General features: G+C 39.2%; 1 protein-coding gene across 1 annotated transcript in view; it reads left to right on the forward strand.

Annotated features, from left to right (window-relative positions):
* Nucleotides 1–17280, forward strand: part of LOC307173218 (caskin-1) — a 55298-nt gene extending 38018 nt beyond the window's left edge. Inside the window, exons 11-21 of the mRNA XM_079896165.1 lie at nt 5289–5390; nt 7194–7384; nt 7506–7587; nt 8051–8160; nt 8942–9052; nt 9165–9266; nt 9629–9767; nt 12234–13177; nt 13409–14042; nt 14319–15138; nt 15285–17280. Of these exons, the coding sequence (XP_079752291.1) occupies nt 5289–5390; nt 7194–7384; nt 7506–7587; nt 8051–8160; nt 8942–9052; nt 9165–9266; nt 9629–9767; nt 12234–13177; nt 13409–14042; nt 14319–15138; nt 15285–15381 (3332 nt within the window). The 3' untranslated portion in view covers nt 15382–17280. The remainder of the gene's footprint in view (nt 1–5288; nt 5391–7193; nt 7385–7505; nt 7588–8050; nt 8161–8941; nt 9053–9164; nt 9267–9628; nt 9768–12233; nt 13178–13408; nt 14043–14318; nt 15139–15284) is intronic.
* The last annotated feature ends 6869 nt before the right edge of the window (nt 17281–24149 follow it).

Genomic DNA, 24149 nt, shown 5'->3' on the forward strand with positions numbered 1-24149 from the left:
CATTGCCATAACAACGTCAGGTCTGTGTGTCCTGAGGCTTCCTTCACTGTAAACTAAACACAGTAATGAAAAATGACGTTGATTTTACCATATCAATGTGAGTGTGAATCTGATGATGAAACATTGGAAGAACTAGTTATTGAACCCGAAACTACACCACAAGGACAACTCGAGCAGAATGATTCTCAGTGATACACTACTCAGTTTGAGGTACATTATGAGATGTTGCAACTGTAATTCCTCACCATCAGCATTAACAAGTGCATGTACATCAAACAAACCAATTATTTTACCAGCAGCCATGTCACCCTGTAGCCCAAGACTGGTTGCCCACTGAAGCTAAGGGGCTGAGCCTGGTTAGTACCTGGATGGGAGACCTCCTGAGAAAACCAGGTTGCTGCTGGAAGAGGTGTTAGTGAGGCCAGCAGGGGGTGCTCTCCCTGTGGTCGGTGTGGGTCCTAATGCCCCAGTATAGTGACGGGGACACTATACTGTCAAAGAGCACCGTCCTTCGGATGAGACGTAAAAACCGAGGTCCTGACTCTGTGGTCATTAAAAATCCCAGGATGTCTTTCGAAAGAGTAGGGGTGTAACCCCGGCATCCTGGCCAAATTTGCCCAGTGGCCTCTGTCCATCATGGCCTCCTAATCATCCCCATATACTGATTGGCTTCATCACTCTGTCTCCTCTCCACCATTAAGCTGGTGTGTGGTGGGCGTTAAAAGCGCTATATAAATGTAATTAATTATTATATTATTATTATTACTTGTAATCATTTATTTACCAAGTATTTTTCTAATATATTGCGGTGAACACGTGGAAACTGTATCAATAATAGTGCATGTACGCAATGTATACATTAGCCGAGCTCTAGCGTGAATGACTGATGTAACATAAAGGTTGGTAAAACAAATCTTGCTCCATGCTTAATCTTTCCTCAAAGTAGTGAGAACGACAGACATTAATAGACACAATTATAGGTAATAGTGGCCCACAACTGTTTAGCAGAATTATTTCAGTAAGGCAGTAATAATATGAGTTAACCAGTTAGCAAGAGACCTACTCAATATAAAACTCAAAACTAAGTACTTTTAACAGCATCTTTCAAGAGCTAGCGGTTTGCGAATCCTGCATTGAACTCCGAGATTTGAGAAGCAGTCGTCAGTGAAATAAAGGGAACACAGCAAAAGTTTAGGATTATACTGCTGTGGTATTGTGGTAAAGATGAATTTTAACCACTGATTCTTCACATGCTCCTCCTTGGGCAGTGAAAAAAAACTGGCTTTACCTTCACATTGTAGAGCACAGCGTCTTCTTGACATGATGCTATCCAGTATCCACAGGAATCAGCTGCAGGTTTGAGTTTTCCCTGGTGTCTGCGCGCAATAAGTGGGCGGGCAATATGCTAATGTTTCGTCTTGACGTCACAATGAAACAGCTTATGACTCGTTTGAAAAACGATTCATTTAATTGACTCAAGAGTCGACTCTTACTTTTGAAAGACAATAACTTTATATACGGTGCACTTTCAGATTTAAAACTTGCAGGATGTTTTCATTCACTTAGAGCTATGTTACACACTACATGAAAGGTCATTTTCAAAAATCCATAATAGGGGCCCTTTAATTTGTTTAATAGTTATTTGTATTATTTTTTTCATTTTGCTGTCATTTCGATATATATCACACATAACTTCTCTCATAAACTTCCATTGAAGTCTGAGACCCAAAATAGTGTGTTAAGAGCCTCTTGTTGGATGAGCATCAATATTCGCATCATTTAAAATCAGTAATACAGGTATGTGCCATAGACTCAAAGTGGGACTCTATGGGCCATGTGTCCATGAAATCCATTATTACTTTGTACTTTTTAAAAATGTTTACTTTAATATTGCATTGGTGTAAAGAGTACCTGAAAACCATACTTAAAAGTTAAAGTAGAAATATTGTTATGCCTCATCTACAAAGTAGAAATATTGTTATGCCTCATCTACGGCTGAAGCCACATCCTCATCTCATATATGAAACACCTACGATTCAGCAACTACCTGCTAATGCACTCGCATTTGCGTAAAGTAGACTTTTTGACAAGTTGGTGTGAGTAAGGGCAAAACGCACAAGATATAATACCTTCAATACCCTGTAGATGACGATATCGCTTCTTATGTAGAAGAAAAATAAACTACTGCAAAAAAAGTCAGGTGCTTGCAAAATGTAATGAGTAACTCCATATCTCATCACAAATGCATTGGAATATTTTGAATATGTTCAAAAATGAAGTCAAGTAGAGACAAAAGGTTGCTAATTTCTACCAGAGAGACTCAGAGGGCAACGTTTACATAATATTTATTCCATAAAGTATTAACAGATGGTAGTGAGCTACAATGATTCATATATAGTTATTATTATAAAAAAAGTTCTTTGGCTTAGGCCCCGTCCTTAATCCAGATCCTGGGGGAAGCAGATTCGGGCTGATCCTGCTGAAAGATGAAGGCAGGGGCAGAGCCCACCCCAGACGGATGGACAGGGACCGACCTGGCAGAGGTGGGGAGGATGGAGAGGGACGTCAGCCTCATCAACTGCCAATGTAAAAGAGAAAGTTCAGCACTCATATTCCAAGTGTCAAGCAGTGATTGGCCAGACCTCATAGTTATGAATGAATGACGTAGCATTAGAGTCTTTCTGGTAGAACCTACGCTAAAGCTTTCATATTTCGATACTCAAAGTACAAAGTAGCCAAAAAGATACTTAAGCACATAATTACATTTACTCAAATACTTTACACCACTGCAATAATGAAATGCACCAATATTGAAATGTTATACTGATTGATGTACACATTCCAACACACTTCAAATCCCCATTTTCTCCCTTTTCGTGCATGAATGTAGTCTGCATGCATAACACATAGATCAGTTATAAATTTGGTGTTTTTGGGAATGCATTTCAAGTATGTTTTGTGAAAATAGTATGCATGAGTATAGTTCTTTTTTTAGTTTTCTAAAGTGTTAATTTTCACCTTGCATGTTAACTTACGGGGTAAATATAAGCTTAGCTATAGAGTTAGATATTTTTGCTTGAACATGTTTTGTTTTGTGTTTCCTTTCCTGTTTTTTTGTTGTTCTTGTTGTTGTTGTTTGTGGTTTTTTGGTGTCGCCTGTTGTTCTGTTGTGCCCAGGTCCCTCGACCCAACAGTATCTTAAGATACAGATCCGTCCGCCAGCAATTGGTTCAGTTGTCATGGTGAACGGTGACTGCTCCCACATTTTTTCTCTACCCCTCACTCCCCCACCCCCTCCTACCCAGCCCCTTACCCATCAGCCCCTCTTCACCTCATTTGGCTATAATATGCCTACCTGCAGCACAATTGGGTATGAACCAGCCTCCTCCTGCTCAGAGGAGCCACAAAAAGAGACAGGTATAAACACACACATACAGTCAGAAAAATACACATTTACCCGTCATAAGCATATCATATCATACACCTGGCTTTTTTTTTTAACTTCATGACCATAGTAAAATGGAGTAAACAAGATGTGAATCTGAATGTCTTTGAGAAAGTTGGATGTGTAACATACAAAATTAGCAGTATCAGAGATATTTGTGTGAAGAACATGTCCAGGCCATATTTCACCCCAAGAAAAAAGTAAAAAACATAATGTTTTCCAAGTTTTCTGGTATAAACTGTGACTTTTTTAAATGTCTATTTAGCATATTTTCCCCCAATTCTCTTTTACCATACACTGTAGTTCAAAAATTATCACAATTAGTTTGAAAAAGGATATAATTATATATTATATACATATTTTTTTACAGAAATTAATACTTTTATTCAGCAATGATGAATTAAATTGATTAAACGTGACACTATTGTTTAAAAAAAAAAACTATTTAAAATAAATTCTGTTCTTTTGAACTTTATATTCAATAAAGAATCCTGAAATTAGTTTCCACAAAAATATTAAGCATTTTCAGCATTAATAATAAGAAATGTTTCTTGAGCATCTAACCAGGGGTGCGTTTCCCAAAAGCATCGTTAGCCAACTATGTTCGCAAGTTCCGTCGTTATCAGCATAGTTCAACGAGTCAGTGTTTCCCAAAACCATCGTTCTAACGAACATTCGCAAACAGCATCGCAAAGTTGTGTGGTTGGAACGACAGCTCTCGAGCTGTGGTTAGAAGCATAGTTTCTAGTTTGCATGACATGTGGACTAAATAGATCCTTATATTGAGCAAAATAAGCAAGATGATATTCAGTACAACCTGTGTCTTTTATTTAGAATACATACAAATGTAATTTACGTCTTTTAGTTTGTTAAGAGTTTTAAAGCACCGTCTTTGAAGAGTGCGCATGTGCGAACGTGCTCTACTATGTAAGAACGAGTCTATGACTGAATCTGGAAATAAAGCAAAATAACTGAGAAAAATGAGAAATAGTCCTCAGATGTCATGTCTGTAATTTATAGCAAAACATCTAGCGTTAATTCAATCTCAAACAGTTTCATTAAAAGAAGTTATTACTCCACCACGTGCGTGACGTCATAAACTAACGTGGTTGAACGACCACTTTGCGACAATACAGTTTCGAGAAACAGTCGTGACTAGCTAGTTGATTTCTTCAACAATGCATCGTAGTATGGTAGTTAAGCAGCGAGTTACGTCGTTGTTCAGGAAATACACCCCAGCATATTTTACAAGTGATAATCATGTATAATCAGTAGTGTATTATTAGCCTTTTTATTTAAATAAAACAAATTGTTACAGTACCTTTTTTTCAGTAATACTGCAGAAATTATTATATTACAGTCTTGAGAAATCTTTGTAGCACTTTGTTTTACAGTCCCCATGTTTCCCATGTACATACTATGTACTTATTATAATTATAATAACTGGGTAATAACTAGGTTATTACCTTAAACCTGACCATGTAGTTACTGTACTTTATATTACCCAGTACTTTAAGTACACTGTAAGTACACATACTGTAAAATAAAGTGCAAGAATTTCAGTGCTAGACATTACATTTCACAGCTAACTAAAGTTTTGTAATTCATTAAGGGGTCTGTACTTATTTGGTACTGTAATTACAAATATAACACACATGTTCATCAGCAAGGATCCCAGATTACTGTTGGATATGCTACAGTCCATTTGAACTGCCCCCAAATGATCCCTTTACTATCTGCTTCCTCTGTGTGTATCTGGTTTTACAAATTAGGAGCTTGCAAAGCAATGTATTTCATTCTTACCTCACTATGATTGTGTGTGTGTGTGTGTGATATCTTTCAGGCTCAAGGGGATCCGTTTCCAGCCCTCATGGTTCCCCGACTCTCAGCGGCCAGCAAAGCAGCGCAAATGAGGAGATTTGGGTTCTGAGAAAACCTTTAGCTGGTAAAGACACCGTTTTTCAATGGACAGTTGATGTGACGTGAGCAGTGACCTGTAGCGTGATATGCCATACTTTATCTAAAACTATTTATATTTATTTATGTTTATTATGTTTGCTGCTAATATGGTCTCATATTAATTGGGAAACTACATGGGATATTTACACGTTTAAAAATATACACTACCGTTCAAAAATTTGGAGTCAGTAAAATGTTTTCAATGTTTTTGAAAGAAGTCTCTTATGGTCATTAAGCATTTATTTGATCAGAAAAACAGTAATACAGTAATATTGTGAAATATTAATGCAATTTAAAATAACTGTTATGTATTTGAATATATTTTAAAGTGTAATTTATTCCTGTGATGCAAGGCTCCATTACTCCAGTCTTCAGTGTCACATGATCCTTCAGAAATCATTCTAATGCTGATTTGATGAAACATTTCTTATTATTATCAATTATTATTATCAATGTTGAAAACAGTTGTGCTGCTTAATATTTTTGTGGAAACTGTGGTATAGCTTTTTTTTTGTCAGGATTGTTTGATGAATTGAAAGTTTAAAAGAACAGCATTTATTTGAAACAGAAGTCTTTTGTAATATTATAAAAGTCTTTACTGTTTGTATTTTTTTACCAATTTAAGGTGTCCTTGTTGAATAAAAGTATTCTTTCAACAAAAAATATCCTACTGACCCCAAGCTTTTGAACGGTAGTTTATAAATATAAATAAAAATGACTATTTAATTGGATTCCAAACCTTTAAAGTCCCCCTGTGGTGAAAAACGTTTATATGTCTATGTGGTGTTATTAATGACAAACCATGTGCAAAGTCAAAACAGCATTGCTGAGTATTTTCTCCTGTTTCTGACGTCACAAACTACCTTGTAACCAATCAGATCAATGTGTGATCGTCAACGAGTGGATCTCTGAGCTGGTGTGATTGGGCGGAGGTGGGGCTAATTTGCATATTCATAGAACCCCATATTCTAAATGAGGCAAGGGTATAGAGTTACATGCAAGCTATGAAGAAATCTTTTTCAAGGAAAAACTTGTAAATATGTCATTTTGGTTATCAAAGGTGAGTTTTAAGGGATAATATGATTGACTACAGGGGGACTTTAAGATTTTCTTTTTTCCATGGAAAATAAAAGGAAATATATTGCAGAATATTTGACCTGCTCTTTTTCATACAATTAAAGAAATGGACAGTGATTTACATGGTCAAGCTCTTAAAAGGAAGAAAGCACATTAAGTACAATGCACAATATTCCAAGTCTTCTGAAGCAATACAATACCATAGTATGATGAAAAGACATTTAAGTGGTTATTCACTGAAAATATCATCAAATCTCATTTCTGGATTCGTTTGTGGAGCTTTAAGAGCCGTCGCAACAGACATCAGTGATGTTATTTGTGGCTCTTATGCATGTCGGGACATAATACGCTTAAATGTTTTGAAATTACAGAAGATCCAAAAACTTTACCTTATACAGTCATATAAATTCAGAGAAGTTTGTTTTAAGTTATCTGTCAACAACCTAAATACGGTTACACTTTATTTCAATATTCCACTTTAGACATTCTACTGACTATTGACTATTTGCAACTTAGTATTAGAAGACTGTTAGGTCAGGGTTAGGGGTGACAGTCAACTTATACTGTAATGACTGCTAGTTGACATGTAGTTGCAAGGTTACTTACAGTTAGTAGAATGTCTATCGATCGAAATAAAGCATACGCACAAACATGGACATACTCAACGTTTTTTTTATTTCTGGTTTCTTGCATGATAACTTGTACCTGCCAGCAGGGGGCAGCATGGGCAGCACAGGCAGTCTGACCAGTGGACGTTCATCTACTAGCGGACAAAGCAGTAATGCCAACGCTCACCTCACCAACTCACCAGTGCCCGTGCCGACCACCCCCACACACTCACCCGGAGTTAACACACATGGCCTCAATGTGCCGGGACTGCATGCTCAGGCCGAGGGCGTGAAGGTGCGGCGCACACAAAGACCATAGATGCACACGAGGACAGATGTGTAAATTCTCTCTTTGTCTGTCTTTCTTTCTATTTCTCACATTACTGATCATGTGTGTGCATTTGCGTGTGTTTTAGCTGTTGGCCACGGTGCTGTCCCAGTCAGCCAAAGCAAAAGAACATCTTATGGACCAATCACAGTCTTTAGATCCTAATTCAGGTACTACGAAATGTATACCAACAATCTCAGATCTAACTTCACTTTTCTTGTACGATTACTGGTGTCCAAGTGAATTTTAGAGGATGTATGAAGTCAGCAAAACAATCTACTGATTTCTAATTTTTCAAAGAGTGTGTTTGCACTTTGTTTCTTTCAAATAAATGCCCCTGGCTTGATGTTTTGCTATAAAATGCCATAAGATCAATTTTAAATGTGTGTGCAAATACTTTTGGGAGCCATTGTAATTTATATTTTATTTTATGCATTTAAATATTTACATTCAAATATTAGACTGATCTTAGAATACAGGTTTGTCTCATTATGTCTCATTTGTACACATCTCATATATCCATTGTTCTATGCCTCCAAATGTTTTAATAAGCCCATATGTGTATTCAAAGTCCTGTTAATTAAAAATATGAATCGTTAATTGGTTTTTATTTAATTTACTTTTTTGCTGTAGTGTCTTCTCAGCGCACTCAGAGTGCATCTGCTGCCCCGCGCCAGCAAAAGAAGAAACCCTTTGTGGATCCATTGCTCCAGAGGAAAGATGAAGTTTCAGCAGAGAGCAAGGCAAGTGTGTGTGTGGTGGCACAGATTTGTTTATGTGAATCATAATGTGTCTATATTTGTTAGTGTGTTAATGAGAATAAATATTCTTTATTTATTTTTATTTTGAACAACAAAAATTACAAAAAAAAAATGGATTAATCACTTATAAACAGATAGGCTACTTTTCTAAAGTAACATTACAGTAATATTGTGAGGTATTATTATAATTTAAAATATTTTTTTTCTAATGGGATATATATTTTATGTGTATTTTATTCCTGTGATGAAAACATTTCTTATTATTATCAATGTTAAAAAAAAGTTATGCTACTTTTTTTTGCTGAAACCGTGATACATTTTTAGGATTCTTTGATGAATAGAAAGTTCAAAATAACATTACTAATTTTAAATATTGTATAACAATATGATTATACATGTCTTTATTGTCACTTGTGCATGACGTCCCTGTTTAAGGGTTACTATATTCAGATATATCAGGGTGTACGTTAAGGTGTTTCAAAGAATATATACAAAAACCACAGTATTACTATGTTTGGTTAGTGAGATATGATTTTGAAGCAAGAATATTTTTTGCTGCCACACAGTGGTTTTAGTGTGTACTACATAACACACTTTCATACTAGGACTTGGAATCATGATACTGTCAAAGCAATGTCTGAATTATTGATGCGTTTCCGTCTTTCCCTGCCATACTGTGTTTGTGTGTGTGTGTGTGTGTGTGTGTGTGTGTGTGTGTGTGTGTGTGTGTGTGTGTGTGTGTGTGTGTGTGTTTGTGTTGTAGAGCTCAGAGGCTGTTGTTGAATGGCTCACTAGTGCACAGCTGCAGTTCTACACGGCAAACTTTCTCACTGCTGGTTATGACCTGCAGACCATTAGCAGAATGACACCAGAGGTAATACAAATAGTTCTTCAACTTAAAGGAATAGTTCACTTAAATTAAAATTCTGTTTTTTGTGTGTGTGTGTGTGTGTGTGTGTGTGTGTGTGTGTGTGTGTGCCCCACAGGACCTCACTGCTATTGGGGTGACAAAACCAGGGCACAGGAAGAAAATGCTTTCAGAGATCAGCAAAATGAACATCCCAGACTGGATACCTCAAGAGAAACCAGTAAGAGAAATAAAGTCGGGTTCCAGAAGTCTGGAACTCATAATATAATTTAAACATATAATAAAAAGAAAATAAAAAAAGAAAGCTTTATTATTTAAAAAAAAGAGAAAATGAATACAAAATCTGTATCTGTATAATATTTTTGTTTCACATCAAATAAGCACATTTGTGATGTTTATTGTAGAACATGATTTTCAGATTTTGTGAAGTCATTGAAGCAAAAGAAGGACAGTCCAAATATGAGTAAAAGTGTTTTGCTGATAATATTTTTTTTTTTCTTTGAAAAGTCCACTGTATGTATATATACACATGTACAAACTTGCTGTTCAAATCTGTTACTAAATATCTGTGTAACTTTGTAGCCCAGTCTGGCTGAGTGGCTGTCTGCAATTGGTCTGAATCAATATTACCAGACTCTGGTTCAGAACGGCTACGACAATATGGACTTCATCAGTGATATTACTCTGGAGGACCTAAAGGAGATCGGCATCACTAAACTAGGCATGTATACTACAAATATTTATATTTAATAATATTTATAATACATATTTTTTTTCTTGATATCCCTGCTGAAAAGACTGGCATAGTTGGTCACTAGTATATTGTGTTTTGGATGATGTTCTCTAGTGGGGGATGCATGTGCTGGTATGGCCAAGCATGGCCATATTGAATAGCATGAGGAATAAGAGGACATTTAAACGCTCAGGAGCACAGAAATGAAACAAGTTGGATATTATATGTATATCCTATGCAGGTTTTAGCCAAAAATTTTTTCTTTTTTCCTCTGTGGTGACACGAGTACTTTCAAGAAGAAGCTGACACACATCTTCCCTCAGCCCTTACTTAAAGGGTTAGTTCACCCAAAAATGAAAATTCTGTCAGTAATTACTCACCCTCATGTTGTTCCAACCCCGTAAGACCTTCGTTTATCTTTGGAACACAAATTAAGATATTTTTTATTAAATCTGAGAGCTGTCTCACTCCTCCATAGGCTTCTAAGGGACTGAAACTTGCTGGCCCAGAAAATGTATTAAAGACATCGTTAATATAGTCCAAGTGACTCCAGTGGCTCAATCTTAAGTTTATAAAGCGACGAGAATACTTTTTGTGCGCAAAAACAAACAAAAATAATTACTTTATTCCACTTTTCATTTCCTTCTATCTGGGCCTCGAGTCTTTTCATGTAGTGTTTAAGCGTAGCGCGTCTGTGTTGCACGTCACCACGTATGACACACATGACCAGCGTCGGCCAATAGTGAGCCTACGTGGTGACGTAGTTCAAAATGATGTGAAAATCATCCTGCCTAATCATTCACATAAAACGATACATTGATTTAAGTTTTGTGAAACACTTTTAGTTTGGAAAGGCAATATGCGGATGGGGCGTAAACGATCATGCATATTTAGTAGTTCACACCTGATGAGACAATGCCCCTGCATACTTAATGAGCCATTCATTCAGGTGTGTCACCTATAGCTAACTTAAATATACAAGCTTCATAAAAATGATCATTCTAGAAGAAAATTTCAGATGGCATTTAGAGGCTTTTGCATCTGAACTCTTCATATATACACACACACACACACACACACACACATACATATGTATATATATATATATATATATATATATATATACATACATACACACATTATATACACACAAATTATATTTACCTTTTAATAGTTTGTTTACATCTACCTTGTAAATATATTTTTTTATTAAAAAGGTTACAATTACAACAACAATTGAAGTGTAATCTTACAGTATATTCTACAGTAAAAACTGTACCCAAATCTAGTCAACAAAATGTTGTCTTTCATATTTCGCCTGACTGTAATGTTGTCTTTATGAAATATTAGGGCATATAAATGTTAATTTGCAGTTTAATACGTTGCTTATACAAATAGCCTACATTTTATTTCAACATATTTCAGTCGATTTTTACTCATCTCAGTATAGCAATACAGTTTGCTAAAACATCATCATTCATTCACACAGAAACGCGATTTAAATTTAAACTGTCTTTTTGCCAGCTGTGGTAAACAGCGCGCATCTCTGCCGTTCATTCATTCATAAACAGAAACCCGATTCACGTGAGAAGGAAAAAAAGCTTACTACTGTATTCCTCAGCTCAGTCTGATCCTTGCTCCTCGAAATACCCGCACTTCTGAGGGACATTTTCCATTATTATTATTCCTCACAGCGCTGCGAGAAGGTGTAAACAAGTAATGATCTGAATAAACTTGTGTTTCTCGAGCTGATATGGGGGCGTTCACAGGTTTGCAGGATTGCCTCAGCCATTTGCGTTTGAATAGCGCGCGCTCTCCGTGGGCGTGTCACATTACATTTGAATCAGCTGTAATGAGCTCGACTGGAATCGCTCTCTTTTAATACAGATTTCACAAGATGAGAATATTTGTTTTTTTATATAAATTACTTAATTTAAAAGAAGAGAATTCAAGCTTCAAGCCTGTGTGTCTGTATGTCTGTTTGACTGAGTATTCGCCGAGTTATTGTTCATTTTCGGACGCGTTTCAGAATGGACTACACTGACAGAGAGAAGGCAGAACTCGCTTCATGTTTATTTTTCTTTATTTGGCAAAAAGCACAACACTTTGTTTTTATTGTGAGTATACACAAAAATAATACACATTTAACATAATCGATTGATGTATGAAACTTGTTTGTAAAATCAAAGTCAAAAGAGTATTTCGGGTCTCAATTCAACTGATAAGGAAAAAAGCGAGCAGATCATGCCGGCGTGATTGCCGACCTCAGAGGGTTAAGATGCATTTGTGCCCAATGCCAATGTCAGGGTACCAGGTGCCATTAATGCTGGTAAAATAACAATGAAAATAAGTATTTAGTATTTATGTTGGTCTTTTCATCAGGGAAAAGATTACAGGTTTAACCTCACAAACAAAAATAATTACTGTCCACCTCTTTTTTTCTTTCCCACTTAGGACACCAGAAGAAGTTGATGTTAGCTGTCAAACGACTGAGTGAATCTCCAGAAGCAGACATTCCCACCAAGGAGAGCCAGATAGAAGAAAGCACAGACTCAAAACAATCATTAGAAACCAGCACAGAACCAGATGTGAACTCCGTCCCCTCTGTTCGAATACGCAAAAGAACAGAAGGCCGTGGCTCTCCCCGGCACAGCACCCATGGGCGAGGCATACAAAGAGCTAATGCCCCTCCTCCTCTGAGAAAACCTAGCTCAATTGAGAGTCCCACCCCAACACCTCCACACACCCCTACTAAAGGCAGAACCTCATCTTCTGCTTCAAATTCTCCTTCACACATCCCTTCCTCCCCATTAAAAACACAGAGCAGGGCCAGAGGGCCTTGTGACTCTCCCCGTTCGCATGCTCACGCTCGTAGCGTTCCATTACTTTGCCTACCACCTGAAGGAGAAACCGAAGAGGGCAATGGTCAAACTCCATCCCAGCCAAGAAGTGGACAGTATATCGTTACTGATGCTGAGCATGACTTACCTTTGCCAGACTCCTCTGTGAAATACGCAACACTAGGTGGACACAGGGTCACTCCTTGCAGTTCAGCGAAAGCCTCTGGTGAATCCCTTGACATCAACAGTGTCAATCGCAGTCAGTCATTCGCTACAGCTCGGCCTCGCAGACGGACTCGTCCTCCAACTCCACCTAAACGCTCGTGCTCTTCCATTTCCACTGGTAACCTGGCTGATGAGGCTGTGGCTGATGATGTAATGTCTGGCGAAAAAAGGGCTAACAATTTGCTACTCAATGTGACATACAGGGAGCGCAGACGTAGCGATTGTGGAATTGCCTCTGAAAAAACTTCATCTGGGGGCAGCGTTAGAGACATTGCTGCCATGCTTGAAATGTCCAATATTGGAAGCAGTGGTAAAGGAAGTGGTTATTTGCAGGTAATTAAACAGTTACTCTCAAAGTAAAACAATCATTCTGTGGTCAACTTTAAGATTCAGAGCAATTATTGCTGATAAATTTTTTTCAATCTACCTGACATCAGAATTGTCCCTATTTACTGTCTTAAAAAGTTCCTGGACTCATTTTTATTAGTTAAATAGCAATGTTTTACGCATGCTTAGGTACGTATTGATGCCTAACTAAGTTTTGATGTTTTACCTGTTCTTCAGGCAAGCCAAAACCTCCTTCGGCAGAACCGAGAAGTTCTGAATTCCGACGCAGATAGTCGCCGCCGCACTATCAGTGAATTTTACGACTCTCAAAAGCAGCCTGACAATGATGTACAAGAGGCTGAGATGAGCCGAGCCATGCAGGACCTCGCACATCATGGACCAGCACCTTGTGAATCCCATCCAATTAAACAGGCCCCTGAGCCACGTCCACGTTCCATGATCACTCATCTGGAAGGAGTTGTTTCTTCTCTGCCACAAGAGGAGTGGTCACGGATGGATGCCACTGCAACTTTGAGAAGACCACGACCACCACATTATTCAGATAGTGAACATTTTAACCTGACAGAAACGAGTACGATAAAGCGAAGGCCCAAAGCATTGGCTCCACCACAGAGTAACGGCACTGATGGAGATGGGCTAGAGAACTTTCGGAGAAGACCTGTATCAGAAGCTTGCATTGGAGATGGTGGTAGGGAGGCAGAACTGCAACACGACAGCTTTGGCTCTCTTCCCAGACAAATACTGAAACCCCCAGTTTCACCTAAACCAGCAATGGCACTTCGTAAATTCGATCCCCCAACTCCTTCAAGGAGGGTTCCATTACCTGGACCAGAAGGTCAACATAGCCCAGGTAAGAATGTTATCTATGAGGTCATTGTGTTCCTCATATTATCTCACCCTTTGTCCTGCAAACTGGCAAACAAGCATAAATCAGCCTAGCAAGCCAACATAGAAATTCATGCATGCATGAAATTCATGGGTGTTTTTAGACAGTAGTTCAATGAAACAGGTCCTCTGTTTAGCTTGATATCAACAGAGACCTTCCTGATATCAGGTTGAAGTAGTAAAATATATTTTCTGAATGGGTTTAAGTTGTACATTACATGGTTTCTTTGTCTCTTTATAGTGGAGATTAAGAAAATCCCCCCTCCAGTATCTCCCAAGCCAAGTCCACCTCCTACACTGCCCAAACCTGTAAAAATCAAGCCAATCCATACCACTGGAACTCCCGGCTCTCCTCAGGCTGATGTTCTCAGCCCATCTAGTGCCTCCTTCAGCCCTGCTTCAATTGAACAACTGGAACATCTACCACAGACTTTGAGTCCGGTCACCCCAAAACCAATGGAGGGAAGCATGCTGTCTCCACGTCCAGCAACTTCTCCAGCTCAGAGCCCACAGACACCCCAGACACCCCAAACCCCACAAACACCCTCTACACCAGGTTCAGCTCCAGTGAAGCCCCCGAGGTCCTCCATGGCTGGTCTCTCAGTGGACATCCCAAGCCCTCTGGAAGTGGAGTTGCCTGGAGTAGACATGCAAAAGAGGCTTAGAGAAGTAGAAATACAGAGAGAGGAAGATGAAGTGAGGAAGCAAGAAAGAGTAGAGGAAGTCGGAATTGCTAGAATGGAAAGGGCAGGTCTGATACAGGTTGATCCAACATTTCAAGGTGAACAAGGCCTGATTTCAGGTTCCTCAGCAGGGAGTCATTTCAAAGAGACAGGGGAGGGCGCAGAACCGGTGGTAATGAGAAGAAGGAAGGTAGGCGTAGCCAGACAGACACAAGTAGAGGGTGAACCACAAGATGGAGTTGGAAAAACAGAGGTGGAAAGCCAAGGGTTATTGATAGCTGGTTCAGGGAACATGGTGCAACTCAGACTGGAGGAGACCAGTGCGTCCCTGGCTGCTGCTCTGGAGGTAGTGGAGGAGAAGATTAAGAAGGATGACAGGTATAAAAGTAGATGTTTCTAGACACTAAAACAAGTTATGTTCTTCCTCCTTGGCACTTAGCAGTCTCTTCATTGCATGATGATGATGTTACTTGTTGAAACTCACCATTCTTTTTCTTCTACTTTCTGTTTCTTTTCCTCTTCAGCTCCATTGTGGACAACAAGAGCACAGTTAACATTCTCGATGACATTGGCAGCATGTTTGATGACCTTGCGGACCAGTTGGATGCCATGTTAGATTAAAAATGAAAAAATATATTAGATTCCTTAGGAAGTGTGAAACACACAAGCTTCACTTTCTCAGTGTGGACAACCGAAACCAACTTTGATGCCTCAGCAGTATTGGAATCTCGATAGGGCAAATTAAGCTCTTCCATTCTAACGTGTGTAAAAGTCTACAATTGAGCATCTCTGAGAAAAGCCTAAGATCTAAATTTTGACTAACATCATTCTCCACCTTTTCATTCTCCACCAGCTTTTTGTCTTTCTCTAGTGGCCAGAATAGGTACTGCAAGTACATACACTGACCTGCAAATACGGCCTGCTGTCTTGCTGCTTCCAGAGATAAGCACAATTTTAAGAGAGACTATGTGACAAGCTTTCTAAATATCATTAAGCAGAGAAATGCTTATATGTGTGAGTGTGTGTATATGTGTGTACAATATGTGGGGTGAGAGTTCGATGAATATTTCTTTTTAAAGGCAGTGCTAAGAGCAGTAAATGTACATCATATTCTCTTTGATGATGTTAGGAAGCTGTATTGCTCTTTTCCAAATCTCTGCTGAGAGCTTGTCCACAAGTAAAGGGGAGCTTTGAATTTCACCTTGTGGTCTTCAGCTGGACAAGTTACTGAAAAACACTTGGTTTGGACTAAAAATTTGAAGAGCACAGTCCCATTTATGACCCTGAAAATATTATGACTTTTTTGGACTATTTCTTTGATCCCTTGAAGTATAATGAAGAAAAGCTTTGGACTTAAAGAGGTATATTGTAATCTTTACGTATGTTATTATTGTTGTTGCTGTTGTTGTTGTTGTTGTCAGTGTGTGTGAATGTTTGACTGTGTAGTGTAGTTTTTGCATTGACAAATCCCACCCTGCCCAAGGTGTAATACATAGATATAGACAGAATTCAGAATAAGACGCTGGAAAAGAGTAGTGTATATATGACATATAGGTTATAGTTATCATTGATAGTCTAGAGTATGGAATGCATCAATATGGAATGATACAGACACCTGCTCATTCCTAATGTGCTCTAATAAGTGTTTATGTGTGTGTTTGTTTGTGTGTTTGGAGGGGAGGTCTGTTTGAGAGTGAGAGAATAAGGAAGTGTGTGTTTATAGTTCTAGGAAAGAGATAGTATGTTTGTCTTCTCTTACAAAAATGTACCATGTTTTTGGACATGGTACCATGGTATTTTTGAAGTATCTTGGATGACCATGTATTGTATATTCTACAGTACATGAATATGGTGATCATACAGTACCATGGTACAGTACCAAGTACTGTTGTATTACCATCTGATACCACAGTACCAGCTCAGTACTTTTTGTAAGGGCTGAGAGTATTGATCTCTTGGACAGTGCAATTATTCCTGTTTTGTCATGCAAACAAAAAAGACTTGCTGACAGAAGAAGTTGCATATTCCATACAAGTGGCTAAAATTAGATCATTTAATACTGTCATTGCAAGATGTATAAGACTACAGAGCAATATTTTTGATCCATGCACCATGTTATTAATTTAGCTTTATAAGTAATACTTTAAAACCAGCCATCTGGGATACAACATAACTGAGTATTTTCCGACAATCATGACAATTTTGTCCTTGATTATGACCCTGCGAAGTCAATGGAATAGATGTTGGAGTATAAAATCTTTTACAGTGTAAAACTGTGTAATAATCAGTTGTTATTTTGTGTAAACCTTCAGATGGCTAATGTGTTTGTCTGACCCTGGTGAAAAAATCATCAAAGACCTCTTCCATGTAAAAAGCATTGAGAATATGTGGAATTAATATAAATAAATTGTTATGAATATAACCATAGTGACATCTGAGAGTTTTGTAAAGTATTTTATAATTGGCCATATATTATATCACATTATATTTTGGTTTGAATCATATTAAAGGAATGTTATGAAACTTTTTATGGTTTTATTTGAGGTAGCTTAACATATGCATAATAATATGCTATTGTCTTCCAAAAATAATATTCAGAATTAGCTTACAAAAATACCGGAATCAGTTTCACTTTTAGATGTTTTACTCTTGCTTAAAACTTTAGACTCTGTGGATCCATATACCATAAAAAGTGGCTGCATGCAGTGTGCTATTTCTGCACTGTTTAGAATACCAGGTTTCCCAAACACTCCCCCATCTTCCATTGGTTGGAAAAACAGATAGCCCCACCCCAAACACATGCCATTGGTTGAGCCAATGTTGCTATTATAGCTGGTTAGTTTTTGCATGCATAATAATGCTAACATTTCTTTATTGTATTATTATCTAGTTGTTTTATCAGTGTCAAGTTTTCTGGAGGGATTTTAAAAGAAAGGAGCATAGATTCTTCTTTTAACCTCCTGTCATTATGGCCACTATTTAAGTGTTGTACATTTTTGTATCCTAAGGAGATATTTATATATTTACTTTACAATTTTAATATAGGCTATTAAATTTTAAGATTTTTTATTTTTATTTTTTCAACAAAAAAGCCGTTCTTTAATGTCATTCACCATCGTTTTGAGGTTCTCTCTTCTTTTTTTAAAGTATCGGTTCAGGCACCGTTTAGGCACCGGTGCCGTTTTAAAAGTATTGATTTGGCACTGGTATCGAGAAAAAAAAAAAAAACGATACCCAACCCTAATGGAGATTGGAATAGCAGTTAAAGTTAAAATATACTTTTCTATGGTCACCTCCACAACTGTACACTTTGGAAAGTTCACTTATACAGTGTGAATTAATGTTGTTTGGGATACTTTTTGCCAATGAAATGACTGTGTAAAGGTGTCTCAATCAACCTGAAAGATCATCATTGAATGAACTGAATGTGGTGATCTGAACTATAATGGGGTTATCTTCTCACAATGAATGTTGTGGCCCCCCCCAATAGCTCTGGGCCGCCTGTATTCACTCTCACATTTTCCCCTGGCTATAGTGCTTGGGAATGACACCATAAAACATGACTTGTGAAGCAGCCAATGTTATAATCGAATCACCTACAAACGTACAGTAGCTTCATAGATGTTGATAAGATCAGAACAATTTTACCCAAATTTGTTCACACACCCTACAATGTGTCAACATTTCCACATCACATCTGAACAAAGATTATTTGTTCCCTAGGCTGCTATTACCAAGCATATTTAACTTAGATCACTAACATTATATTAGCAATTGATTTGTTACTCATCCTGCACGAAAAGAGAAAGAGAAGTATTAAACAACATTTACTATGTGCATTCCAGATTATCTTCTATTTTTACACCCTCCTTGGGTGCCCTGTAAATTGGACATAATTTTATGCATCATGTTCTTGTACTACACATTGTTTGTTGTGTTGTGTTTAAAAGTGAAAATGAAAGTTTACAGGCCTAAAGGTATAAATACGCCCCCTGATGATTAGGCTAGAGGAGCAGAAGAACACATTCAGAGGAGTTCTCTAATCTTTAATTTACATAACCTCTTTATCATATATAGACTTGGTATTTAAAGAGAATACAAAGGAAAAAACAGAAAGATAAAAAAAATGGGAGGATCACAATCAACAGAAACAGAATTAGGTGAGATTTTGTTGTTTAATTCATTCAGTATTTAGGGTAGACTGAGTACAGTTGAGACACTTTTTGTGTTTTGATTTACTGAAAAGAAGTGAATTTCCACATGACATGCCACATGACATTTCATTAGCTTCATTAGACTAAGATATTATCAATCAATAATACCCACAAGTAGTTTATATTTTCCACAATTAGCTCATAAAAATAAGGTGCTTTTTGTCCCATTTTTAATGATGTAAAGGTAACTAACTATTCATTGTAAATATATTAAAAAAATAAAGACAAATAAAGAAAATAACAATTGGGCAACGTTTTTGTTTATTCGTCCATTTATATTCATTAATTTTATTTAAATTAGTACTGGTTAAAATGTATAAAGCAGGAACAAGATATGAAACAATATTTATTAATAATATACAATTTAAATATCACAAATATCAAATTTTATTGCGTCTTATGCTGGCTAATAACAACGTTTAACCTGTTATCATAACACTGAACAACTAAACAGTGTGTGACCTAATAGAACTCTATCGGGGGTACAGTTGATACACGTGTGTCTTAACTATCCCCCGCTGGCCACCTCGCACATTTCTCTAGATTTTGCAATTACCTTGCATGACACAATACCATGAAATATGCCAGTTTTTAGGGCACAGAATAACGTTTGTTGTGATAGCAGTTACGTTTAACAGTCACATAAGGATAATAAGCTATTCATTGTGGAGAGTGCATGGTGAAGTGAACGTCATACCTTAGAAAAAAAACCTTTTCCCGATATCTTCGGATCGGAGATGCGTCCGTTGTTCAAATTTCCCACGATCAAAGATGACACTAATACGCATGTGCACAGCAAAAATCACAACTTGTGCTTGCTGTGAACGCAAGTTATTTAAGGTGTCTCAACTGTACACATGTCTCAACTAGGCCTACACAGTCTACCCTATTTATGTTTGCATTATCTTAAAACACTCCTAATCAGGCTGAGCAGCATGACATAGCACATCTACTTCCAAATATAATACACATTTCTTTTCTGATGTATGTTTTCTTTGCGTTTTCTTATATGTTCTTTAGGGCATATGCACGCACATCCATGTCACCGGGTGAAAAAGAGGAAACTATGAGAGTGGAACGAATTGCCCGGGGGAAGACTTCCGGTGCGACACTAGGCCGGTTCCGGCGGCCTGTTATGGCCGACCATGTTGACAATCGGCAGCTGCAGCGGCTAATCAAGCAGCTATTGGAGCACGTGTCTCCACCGGGGGATTTGAAAGTGCCGGCTTGAAGATGTACAAAAAGGCAGAGAGCAGGGGGAGAGAGGCAAAAGTGGTGGGGCAGCAGCAGATACGGGAAGGATAAAGTGCGGTTGAGGCGCGGGTGTCTTCAAGGCAGACGAGTGGGACTCGATCTTTGGATCGTTCGTGCAACCTGATGTCCCCCTTTTTGAAGATCACGACGGTGGATTGGCAGACCCCGACGAGATGGAGTGAAGGTACACTTTTCACTGTGAAGTGGTGTGTCATTGCAGTGTCTGAAGATTGAAGTGAGCACGTGTGAAGATTTACAGTGGTTTGATGCATGCACGAGTATGGGAGAATTAAACGCTACCAGCACTCTGAAATCTTTGTCGGGGATCGCTTAGCCCGGTGGGGCGTCAGGAAATAATTTTAACTGCTGTGGGAAAAGCTTTGTACAGGTGTCCCAGTTTATGCCGCTGTGGTAAAGAAAGAAGAAGACTCAGTTATTGACTGCTGGTTTCTGTACTCACCATTGCTGTTCTGTGAACAGAGAGATCCTGTTATCCGCCGCTGCATTCTGCCATTGCTGTCCTGTGGTAAGAGAAGAATCCCTTATTAACTGCTGGATTCTGTACTCACCATTGCTGTTCCGTGAACAGAGAGATCCTGTTATCCGCCGCTGCATTCTGCCATTGCTGTCCTGTGAAAGAAAGGTGACACTCAGTTATCTGATGCTGTCCTGTGAAAAGAGAAAGCCCACTGTCTGCCGGTACCTACCTGTAGTCCCTTGTGTCCTGCCCATCACCTACTGTTGTCTGCTGCGCCTTATCTGACGGTCATTGTTCTCTGCCCACCCCATATTGTTGTCTGCTGCTCTTCATTGGAAGGTCCTGGTCCTCTGTCAGATCTCCCCCACTGTGGTCCTACAAGTGGAGATACCCAGTCATCCGCTGCTACTTACCTGAAAGCCAACGCCCTTTGTCCCCTCACATGGCTGTTCTGTAAAAGGAGATGATCAACTGCCGGCTGTCCCGAGTCTTCCTCCATTGAAGATCCCTTTGACCTGTTTCCACGAGCGGCCTCTATGAGGAGTCCTGTGTCAGGGACATTTTCTTAAAGTTTTATTTACAGTCAATAAAAAGAATCAAGCTTTTATATCACGTCGTTGTCTTGCCTCGTTGGTGTACTTTGGTGTAGCTCCTCCGGAGTGGTGGTTGTCCTCGGCTCTAGCGGTGACACAAATTTGGCATAGTCGGCAGGATACCACTCGGAGTGGAGCAGCCAGGGACCCACGATGGCGGACGAAGAGTTGCCAGCCATTCGGCTTCCAATTACACCTGTGTTTATGGGTGTTCCGTGGGCCCAGAAGTACGGTGGGCCCGGACCAGAGCTGAACCTTACTGAATGGGCATACCGACACCATCGACAACTCCACGCCGCCTATCAGAGAGTCTCTGATCATCTTGACACGGCTGCTAAGAAGAACAAACGTCTATATGACCGAACAGCTAGAGAGGCTCCCTGTCATGGCCGACCGTGTTGACAATCGGCAGCTGCAGCGGCTAATCAAGCAGCTATTGGAGCGCGTGTCTCCAACGGGGGATTTGAAAGTGGCGGCTTGAAGATGTACAAAAAGGCAGAGAGCAGGGGGAGAGAGGCAAAAGCGGTGGGGCAGCAGCAGAGATGGGAAGGATAAAGTGCGGTTGAGGCGCGGGTGTCTTCAAGGCAGACGAGTGGGACCCGATCTTTGGATCGTTCGTGCAACCTGATGTCCCCCTTTTTGAAGATCACGACGGTGGATTGGCAGACCCCGACGAGATGGAGTGAAGGTACACTTTTCACTGTGAAGTGGTGTGTCATTGCAGTGTCTGAAGATTGAAGTGAGAACGTGTGAAGATTTACAGTGGTTTGATGCATGCACGAGTATGGGAGAATTAAACGCTACCAGCACTCTGAAATCTTTGTCGGGGGTCGTTTAGCCCGGTGGGGCGTCAGGAAATAATTTGAACTGCTGTGGGTAAAGCTTTGTACAGGTGTCCCAGTTTATGCCGCTGTGGTAAAGAAAGAAGAAGACTCAGTTATTAACTGCTGGATTCTGTACTCACCATTGCTGTTCTGTGAACAGAGAGAACCTGTTATCCGCCGCTGCATTCTGCCATTGCTGTCCTGTGGTAAGAAGACTCAGTTATTAACTGCTGGATTCTGTACTCACCATTGCAGTTCTGTGAACAGAGAGAACCTGTTATCCGCCGCTGCATTCTGCCATTGCTGTCCTGTGGTAAGAAGACTCAGTTATTAACTGCTGGATTCTGTACTCACCATTGCAGTTCTGTGAACAGAGAGAACCTGTTATCCGCCGCTGCATTCTGCCATTGCTGTCCTGTGATAAGAGAAGACTCAGTTATTAACCGCTGGATTCTGTACTCACCATTGCAGTTCTGTGAACAGAGAGATCCTGTTATCCGCCGCTGCATTCTGCCATTGCTGTCCTGTGATAAGAGAAGACTCAGTTATTAACTGCTGGTTTCTGTACTCACCATTGCAGTTCTGTGAACAGAGAGATCCTGTTATCCGCCGCTGCATTCTGCCATTGCTGTCCTGTGATAAGAGAAGACTCAGTTATTAACTGCTGGATTCTGCACTCACCATTGCTGTTCCGTGAACAGAGAGATCCTGTTATCCGCCGCTGCATTCTGCCTGCTGCTGCCCTGTGAAAGAAAGGTGACACTCAGTTATCTGATGCTGTCCTGTGAAAAGAGAAAGCCCACTGTCTGCCGGTACCTACCTGTAGTCCCTTGTGTCCTGCCCATCACCTACTGTTGTCTGCTGTGCCTTATCTGACGGTCATTGTTCTCTGCCCACCCCATATTGTTGTCTGCTGCTCTTCATTGGAAGGTCCTGGTCCTCTGTCAGATCTCCCCCACTGTGGTCCTACAAGCGGAGATACTCAGTCATCCGCTGCTACTTACCTGAAAGCCAACGCCCTTTGTCCCCTCACATGCTGTTCTGTAAAAGGAGATGATCAACTGCCGGCTGTCCCGAGTCTTCCTCCATTGAAGATCCCTTTGACCTGTTTCAACGAGCGGCCCCTACGAGGAGTCCTGTGTCAGTGACATTTTCTTAAAATGTTTGTTTTACATTCAATAAAAAGAATCAAGCTTTTATATCACGTCGTTGTCTTGCCTCGTGGGTGTACTTTGGTGTAGCTCCTCCGGAGTGGTGGTTGTTCTCGGCCCTAGCGGTGACATCCACAGGCTTGTGTGTTGCAACACAGACACCTACCGCTGTGATAATATTAATAGAAGTAGGCTATTGAGAATGTTTTAAGAAGTTTCATTAAATGCAGAATTTTCTTCGGTTTGGGGAAATTCCACTTCACAAAAACAAATCATAAGGTTGCGCTACAACAAATCATACTTATCCGTCAGTTGGACTGAATGGGCTGTAAAATTACGAATATCTATAGCTAAGTGTCCTGGATCGTAAAAAGGTGGATAGAATAACTTACGCAACTGACAGACAGCATTAATCAGTTGTGACATTAAGCGTTTGTAGAAGGTTTTGCTATTTGATATTTGTCAATAGCATACACAAGGACAATGTATTCTTTATTTGCGTTCATGACTTTCACTTCATTCTTCAGCGTCACATTGTTCCGGTTCTATGTTCAACTGCCCCCTAGTGGCAACGTTTCTCCATCTTTCTACAATGTTTAGGTTCCCACATTAATTTCACACGTCTAGTAGGCTACAATTAGCCTATGTGGTCTTGTTTTATACTTTTTTTTCTTTATTTACCCCAAAAGAATGGAAGTGCACGGTGACAACATGCCCCATATGGAGACGTTGTAACATGACCGTATGACAGTTTAAAATGTTATCTGATCAAATAAAATATATACATGACAAACTAAAATATTTTGTCAATAAAATACAATATTATTAAAATAGAATATTAATAAAATAGAATATTAATTTTTCATATAAAACAA

The sequence above is a fragment of the Squalius cephalus genome (assembly GCF_949319135.1).
Source record: "Squalius cephalus genome assembly, chromosome: 2".
NCBI classification, from domain to species: Eukaryota; Metazoa; Chordata; class Actinopteri; order Cypriniformes; family Leuciscidae; genus Squalius; species Squalius cephalus.